Genomic DNA, 8439 nt, shown 5'->3' on the forward strand with positions numbered 1-8439 from the left:
ACGGATGCCCCGTAGCTGGGTGGGATAGAGGTGGTGCCATGGTCGTGCTGGATGGAGATGTCGCTGCTGCTGAGCCTGCTGTGCTGGATGGAGAGGGTGCCATGGTCATGTTGGATGGAGATGTCGCTGCTGCTGAGCCTGCTGTGCTGGATGGAGAGGGTGCCATTGTCGTGTTGGATGGAGATGTCAGAGGTGCTGGTGATCCTGTTATCCTGGAGGTAAATGATGCTGTGGCTGGGCTGAATGAAGATGTCGGTGCTGTTGGAGCCGATGTTGGAGCTGTGTTGGATAAAGGTGTCATAGACACCGCTAAGTGCCATGTCCCGGACAGAGACGGTGCTGTGGCTGAGCTGGGAGGAGGTGGTGTAGGTGCCACTGTGCTTGCTTTGCTGGACAGAGATGACGCTGTGGCTGGGTTGAATGAAGACGTATTGGCCACCCTGGAGCCAGAGACGAATGGAGACACAGTGGGTATCCCCGAGCTGGTGGCTGTGGCTGAGCTGGATGGAGACGATGAGCTGCTTAGAGAGATTGTGCTGCTAGCATCGATGCCATGTCCTGTCTCTAAAGCATGGAGGAGAGAGCTGGTCAGCAAGGACATGGCAGGGCCCTGGCAGGCGCAGGCAGGGCCCCCGGGGGGGAACAGGCAGGGCCCCGGGAAGGGCCCCAGCTACCAGCGCTCATTTTCCAGGTGGTTTCACCATACACAGAGGACCAGAAAACCAGGATTTAGCCAATATCAGATCCCAGAAATCCAGGGTCAGGAAGAGCCTCCCAAGCCATCGCAGCAGGGGCACAGTGCCACAGGGACGAGCAGAGCAGCGCAGTAGTGGCAGGCATGTGCTATGGCACAGGGAAATGCGCCAGCCTGGCCTTCGTGGCACCCACTAGACACCCCTGGGCTGACCCATGACGGGGTGCTCCACTGTGGTCATGTGGGAAGTGGCAGCATTTGCCGGGTAGCACTGGCAATGCCCTTATCCGCCAAAGTCCTGTTTGCACAAGAGGAGGAGCCGGTCCAGCCTGGCCCCACAAAGGACACTGGAGCAAAATGCCCCACGGCAGAGCCAGCATCCAGTGACAGCACCCAGGGGGGCCAGGGTGGTTGGGTGCCGGCGATCCCCACAGCTGCTGGGCCCACCGGGATGGGCCATTCACACCCATCCGACGCCCTATGCCAGGATGGAGGTGAGCCCAGGGCCGAGCACCCAGCATTGGGTGCCATCTTCCATGCTGAGATGGACAAGCCGAGGCACCATGGGGGGGGGACGACAGGGGGCTGCTGGCAGCCCAGGCTGGAAACGGGGGAGCCACAGCACAGCATGGCCCACAGAGGCACAGGGAACTGGGGCCCTTTGCCCCCAGAGTGCCAAGGCGGTGCCGGAGCACCCACATCACCACTAGCTCCAGCCGGCCCAGCCGGTTTGGCAGCGCTGGGGCCACATCCTGTGCCGCGGTGCTGCCAGCTGCAGGAGAGGCAGGGTGCTTGTGAGCCCCAGGGGGAGGCTGTCCCCAGCAGCCTCCCAGGACCCCGAGCAGGTGGAGCCCACCCCGTGCCACGGGTCCCCAGCTGTTGCAGGCAGAGCTGAACGCAGCCCTGCTGCAATTCCTGGGGCTGGGCTTAATGGGCAGGACCCCACCCCCCACCCCCGGTGCTCCCCGACCCTGGGGACCTATGCGGACCTCTCCCCAGGTGCCCCGTGCAGAAGGGCTAGGCGGGGGGAAGCCACGGCCCCATTCCCCGGTTCCACCGGGAAGCACACAGCCCCCCCCATACTGCGGGGGTGCACAGACCCCAAGCGCCCCCAGGACCCCATGGAGACCCCCGGGGCGCACGGCCCCTCCCCGGTGCCCCCCATCCCCCGGTACCTGCAGTGAGCAGGGCAGAGGCGCAGCAGAGCAGCAGGCAGAGCGCGCCCCGGGCCATGCCGCCGCCCCGGGCCCGCTCTGCCACCGCCCGCCGCCGCCGCCGCCTTTATCCGCCCCAGGGGAGGCGGGAGGGGGGACCCCGCCGGCGGCGCCACCTGCCGGCACCGGGTCGCGCCGCACCCCGGGACCCCGCGGCCACCGGGAGGATCCCCCCCGCCACCCCGTACCTCAGTTTGCCCCCGAACTGGGAGCCACCCCTGTCTGCATCACCCCGAGGGGGACAAGGGTCCGGGTGGGGACACGGAGGTGTGGGGACACAGGGTGCAGGGACAGAGGGATCTGGGGACACAGCAACACTGGACCCCACTGCTGGTGGCAGCCATGGGGCTGCAACTGGCTCTGCCACGGGGACTGGGGGACGCCCCGTCCATCTCTGCGCCAGAGCAGCACAGCCGGGGCGCAGCACGACCGCACCAGGGCTGCTTCCGCACAGCAGGGAAGGGCGCTTCCTCCAGCAAACCGCAGCCAGCCCGGCACCATCCTGGGTCCCCAGGGACGTCACACTCCCCCCGCTGATGCCCACGGCAGGGCCCCGTTGTGCCAGGCGATCCTTAGTGTTGGCATGGTACGGCACAGCTCAGCATGCTGCGGCTGGAACAGGCCAGAGCAGCCGGTCCAACCTTCCTGCCATCAGTGCCACCGTCCCCAAACACTCCCAGGAAAGAGGGTCTGTCCCTTGGGTGCTGCTCTGTGGGACAGAGCTGGGACCATGCCCCACAGGTGGGGACACGGAGGAGGAGCGACAGCAATGCCGGGAAGTCAAGGCTGGTTGCCAAAGCCAGGGAGGAGCCATGGAGGCCCCACAGAGGCCCAGCCTTGCCAGCCACCCCGGCAGGGCCCAGTCAGGTGCTGTTGGGGGACCCCGGGGTGCCAGCACAGTGGTGGCAGTGTTGGTGCCCTCCCACCCTACAGGGGCACCAGCCATCCCAGGGGTCTGGCAGGACAATGGCCAGGCCAGGCCCAGATCGCCCCACCACCTCCCCAACCACAGGGACCACCACCACCACCCCCTCCCCTGCCCAGGGGAACTCCCAGTAACCCCAGACCACCCCCCCCCCCCAAGAGAGCCCCAGTAATCCCAGAGTACCCCCCTCAACCCAAGGGAGCCCCCCAAGACCCAAACACTCCACTATTGCCCAGCAAGATCACCTCCCATCACCCTCCTAACCCCTCAGGACCCCTTCGCAGCCCCCCAGGGGTATCCCCTCCACCCCTATCACCCCCCCGGCCCCACTCCCCCCGTCCCCCCCCCCCCCCCCCCCCCCGCCCCAAGATGGCAGCCGGCCGCACCGCTTCCTGCCCGCGCCGCCGCGCCGGGCCCATCCGTTTCCCCACCACCACCACCACCACCACCCCCCCCCCCCCCGGCCGTCTATTCCCCCCCCCCCGCTCTCCCCCGGCGCAGCAGACAGCCAGAGGCGGGTCTCCATGTCGCGGGGTTTTACTGGGGCCTGAATGGAATGTCTCGGGCGCGGGGGCCCGCGAGTCCCGGCGGGGGCGTCCCGGGCTCCCCCTCAGTCCGTTTGCGGGGCGGGAGGGCGGCCCCCACAGCACCCCCCAACCCCAGGAACACCGTCCTCTCCCTCCCCCTCGCACCCTCAAGTCCCGGGGGGCCCCTCAGTCCGTGCCCGGGCCCCCTCAGTCCGTGCCCGGGGCAGCGTGGGGCGGGTGGGGGGGGAAGCCCCCTCGGTCCCCCGTGGGTCAGTAAGCCGGCACCTGGTGCTGGTGCTGGGGCAGGAGCTGGCAGCCGCTGTTGACGTGGCTGAGGACCTTCTGCTTGAGCTGGGCGACCTGCTCCCGGAGCAGGCTGGCGGTGGAGGCCAGCTCCGTGTTCTGGCTCTTAAGGCTCTTCACCTTCTCCTCCAGGCGGGAGATCCGCTCCAGCTTCCTCTTGCGGCACTTGGAAGCGGCGATTCGGTTCCTCAGCCGCTTTCGTTCCGCCTTGATACGCTCCTGCGTGTCCATGTCGATGGGGGAAAGCGGCGGGCTCTCCCCGAAACTCGGCACCTCCGGGACGATTTGAGGTTCGTCCTTTAACGGCGGTGGAGGAGGCGGCGGGGGGAGCCGCGGAGGGGGCGCCGCGAAGGGGCCGGGATCGGCGGCGTAGCTCACCGCCGGGTAGCTGCTGAGGTTGGCGTACACCGGCGGCTCCGGGGCCAGGCCGGCGGCGGGCAACTCGCCCGCTCCGCTGCCTCCTCCACCGCCGCCGCCACCGCCGCCGCCTCCTCCTCCTCCGCCGCCGCTCCCCGCCGCGCCGCCGCCCAGCTGGTTCTGCTTGTGCAAGTCCTCCAGCGCTTTAACGAAACCCTCGGCGAACTCCTGCTCCTCGGAGGCGGCCGCTTTGGGGTAGAGGAACTGCCCGCTGGTCGGTGTGGTGGTCACCAGCCCGTTGGACTGGATGATGAGCCGCTCCAGTTCGGGGGACGCCAGTTTCAGCAGACCCAGCTCGGCCGAACCCAGCAAACCCGCCGCTTCACCGCTCGCCGCACCCGGTGCTTTCAAAGCCGCCGCCACCTGCTCCGGTAACGCCATCCCAAGCGCGTCCTTCTTCATCATACTGCCGCCGGGGAAGGGCAGGAGGAGCCCGCTGCTACCGGAGGACGGGGCGAAGCCGCTGCCGAGGCCGCTCAACACATCATCATGGTAGAAGGGTGTTTCCATCCTCCTCCCCCGCCCGGCTGCGGGGGAGCGGGGCCGGGGCGGGGGGGGAGGAAAGGAACGGGGCGAGCGCTGCGCCGGCGGGGGAGGGGAGGGCGGGGGAAGGCGCCGGTAGCACCGGCCGCGGCCCCGCTCTTGCGCGCGCGCACACACGCGTCTGCCGCCGCCGCGGCCCCCGCGCCGCTTTAAATACGCGGACGCCGCCGCGGTGACCTCACCTCGCCGAGCCGCCATTGGCTGCAGATGACGTCCTCGCCCGCCTTCGTTTGCATAAGGAGGCGGGTCCTCCGCCCCGGGAGGCGGTGCCACGCCCACTCCTGGCCCCCGCCGTCGCCGGGGAAACCGGCGGGTAAACGGGACAACAGCGCGAGGGCCCCTGGGCTGACGTCAGGGCGGGGGGAGGGGCGGTCACGTGGCTGGGCACAAAGGGAGGGGCGGGGCGGAGCGGTGCCCGGGCCCACCGGGACCTGCCCCGCGGGACGGCGGTGCCCCCGGTCCCGCCCTTGTCGCAGCCCGTCGTGTTGTTTCCCCCCCCCCCTCCCCCCCCGCCCCGGCGGTGTGTCCCGGTGGCACCGGGGTTTGCCCAACCGGTACCGGTGCGCAACCAGCCGCGGTTCACGCGTGGGGTCGCGCCATCACGGCTCCGGCCGCGGCACGGTGGGTCATCAACCAGGCTTGGACACCCCCCCACCCCTCCCCGGTCCCTGCTCCACCGGCAGCGGGGAAGGAGTTAAGCGGTGGCGGCGGCAGCGCACGTCACTGCCGGCCAAGCCCGCGGGCGGCTGAGGGGGTGGATCGGCGTCAGCGGCTGACGTCACCCGTCCCCGCGTGGAGCCGCCGCGCGGGGGGAGGCAGCGCCGATGGCCGGCGATAACCCCCCGCGGTACCGACCGAGGGGTCCCGGCCCCGCTCACCCGGGGCGCGGCGGGGACACGGGGGCCGCGGTGCCGCTGGAGCCGCCCCTCATTGCAGCCAGACGGGCCCGGGCCGGCGCTAACGAGCGCCATAAACCGGCAGTGGCGGGGGGGGGAGGGGGGGCGGCCCGGGGGGACCCTGCACCGGCGGTGCCAGGCCGGAGTGGCGGCTGTACCGGTGCCGCCCCGGGCCCTCTGCCCGCCCGGCGTGGGCAAGGGCGGCCAGGAGTCCCTGCCCCGGCTGCCGACGGGCACGGCACGGAGCGTGGGGACAGTGTGGCACAGGGCACGGCATGGCACAGGGCACGGCACAGGGCATGGCAGAGTGTGGCACAGGGCACAGCGTGGCAGAGCGTGGCAGAGCGTGGCACAGGGCACAGCGTGGCACAGGGCACGGCACAGGGTATGGCAGAGCGTGGGACACTCAGCCCTGGCTGCAGGGAGGCCACAGGGGACATGGTGACATCCGGGACAGGGCTGGGGAAGTCTCCAGGCCCGGGACACAGTGCCGGCACTGGGGAAACCGAGGCACGAGGGGGCTGGGACCAACAGGGAGCTACCCTCCCCCCACAGCTGCAGTTAATTAAATCTCACATAAACCCAGTTGATTAAACCACATATAAACCAGAGCGGGACCGAGCTCTGTGCCTGTGTCCCTCCCGCCCTGCCAGCCCCGGTGTCCCAGCACAGGGATGGTGGCAGAGGCGGCAGTGCCGCCAGTGTCCCTGGGGCTCGGCGGGCTGGGCCGGCGCAGGGCTCCCAGGTGAAGCTGCCATTCGTGTTTCCGCCGCAAACCCGTCATTAGGGGCGCGGCCGGCAGCCGGACTGGCAGGTTCAGACTTTCCGTCCTGACAAAACCCGGCCGACAAGGGACGAGGATGGCAGGGGGGTGGGCAGCTCCCCCTGCCCCGACACCACTTGGGGACCCCCCGTCCTGGGACGCACCCATGGGCATGGTTGCCTGCGCCCCACAGGCATCCACATCTGTGCTCCTGCCTGCACCCCCGAGTGTCGTCCCCCCCTCCCATCGCAATCCGGGCTGCAGCGGGATGAAATGAGAACCAGCTTTGGCTGAAGGTGCTTTAATGAGTTGCAGGGAGGAACAAACCGGCCCCGGGGCCTCCCTGGAAGAGCAGCTGGCTGGCGGCCAGGGATGCGAGCCACAAGCTGCGCTCTGACCAGGCCCTGCCGCTGGCAAAACCCTGCCACCCTCCCCTGGCCTCGTTCCTCTCCAAGGGTCACAGCACCCTGGGGCTCATCCTGCTGTGTGTCCCCCATGCTCCCACCCCATCCCCATGGGTGCTCATCCCTCACATCCCTTCTCCCCAAACCAGAGATGCTGCAGGTTGTCTTGCCGGTGGCACAGCCCGATGCCCGTGGGGAGCCAGCAGCTTCATTTTCTTAATGAGTGTTTAATGAGGTTCGTGATTCAGCAGCCCCTTCCGCCTCCTGAGAGGGCAGACCCATGGGGAGCACGAGTAGGGCGGTCCCTGGCCAGTGGCACCTTGGCTGGGGGCTGGTGGCCGAAGCTGCTATTCCCGGAGGCGTCGGAGCCTGGCTTGGCCCCGCGAGCACCCACTGAGTCACGCTGCACTTCACCACCTGCCAGCCGGGCTATATTTACCTCCAGAGCAGGCGGCGAGGATTGCAGATGAACCCACGCCACCGCCGGACCTCGGCAAGGCACAATGAGCCTCAAGCAGGACCATGTTCACCAGAGCATCCTCACACCTCCGAGCATGGCGGGTCCCTGCATGGCTCCTGCTCTCCCTGTTTCCCTGGCCCCAAGAGGACCGTTCCCTGCGTGCAATCAGCTCCGTTACCCCCACGGTGCCTGATCCCGCTCTGCTGCTCCAGCTGGGATCCCAGACAAGGTGCCACACTGCCGCTTGACACCCACAGATCCAACCGAGGACGCGGGCTGGACTCAAAGCAAGATGCCGAGACAACCACGAGCTACCCTGGATGCACCTGCATCCCTCTGCCCTCCCGGCACGCTGAGCCGCCCCCCAAAAAGGGAACAAGCAGGAGAGCGTTTGCAGCCCCGGGATTTGCACGGCAGGCATGGGGTGCACAGGGGAAGCCGCCTCTTAGTCATCGCCACAGGGAGGGAGAGAGGAACCGAGCCGGGAATACAAGAAGTCATGAGCTGCCAGCGCCTGCCCCCAAACCCACACCAGTCCCCAAGGAAGCCCCAAGGGGCCACACTGCCCGTGGGGGCCTCCAACAATCCAAACCAAGAATTTAAAAAAAAAATAAAATTGAAAGAAAGAAAGAAAACACATTTAAAAAGGAAAAAGGAGGAGGGTTTGACGTGTATTTTTAGTTGCTTAGTGCAGCCCTGAAATATTTCGGCAGCCACTCCCTCCGCGTCGCAGGCGGCTGGTGTGTAACTATTCCTGTGCTGCCTCCCCGGCAAGGCACAGAAGTTATGAGTCACCGCGCGGTGGCCAGCAGCACGGTGCTGCAGCGCCAGAGACACGGCCCCACAACTGCCAGAGCTGCCATGGGTCCGATCACCACCAAAATGTCACGGGAAAGGAGCAGGGAGGGTTTCCACGGTGGCCTTTGCTGGGTCCCCCCCCCGCCCAACCCAGCCCGTCTTTCCGGCCGGGACGCATTGGCCCTGCCAGGCTGCGCGCACCCACCCACGCCGGCAGCAAGGCTCAGACCTTTTTCCTCCTCTCTGGTTGTTGCTTTTATCTCGCTCCTCCCTGTTTTGGTTTTGGGGTTTTTTTGTTTGGTTTTTTTTTTTTCCCCTCCTCCTCACCTCCCCACGCTGCCATGGGGCAGGGTTGGAGCACACAAACAGCCCCAGACACCCGTTTTTGGGGCAAAAAGGCCCAAAGCCACTGATGAGCTCTGCATCGACGCCCAGGCTCGATGCCACTCTTACACAGAACCATCTTCCACCCAACCTGCTGCCAGTTGCCCTCAC

General features: G+C 67.6%; 1 protein-coding gene across 1 annotated transcript; it reads right to left on the bottom strand.

The window, feature by feature from the left end:
• Positions 1–3354: 3354 nt before the first annotated feature.
• On the bottom strand, positions 3355–4754 carry JUND (JunD proto-oncogene, AP-1 transcription factor subunit). The gene has a single exon (XM_075776642.1). It carries the CDS (start codon positions 4588–4590, stop codon positions 3631–3633), a length of 960 nt encoding a protein of 319 aa, XP_075632757.1. The 5' UTR covers positions 4591–4754; the 3' UTR covers positions 3355–3630.
• Positions 4755–8439: the final 3685 nt, after the last annotated feature.

This window comes from Balearica regulorum, chromosome 26 (genome assembly GCF_011004875.1).
Source record: "Balearica regulorum gibbericeps isolate bBalReg1 chromosome 26, bBalReg1.pri, whole genome shotgun sequence".
NCBI lineage: Eukaryota > Metazoa > Chordata > Aves > Gruiformes > Gruidae > Balearica > Balearica regulorum.

What these genes read in the sequence shown, in the direction of transcription:
- JUND (XM_075776642.1), bottom strand. Translation starts at nt 4,590, where the DNA reads ATGGAAACACCCTTCTACCATGATGATGTGTTGAGCGGCCTCGGCAGC.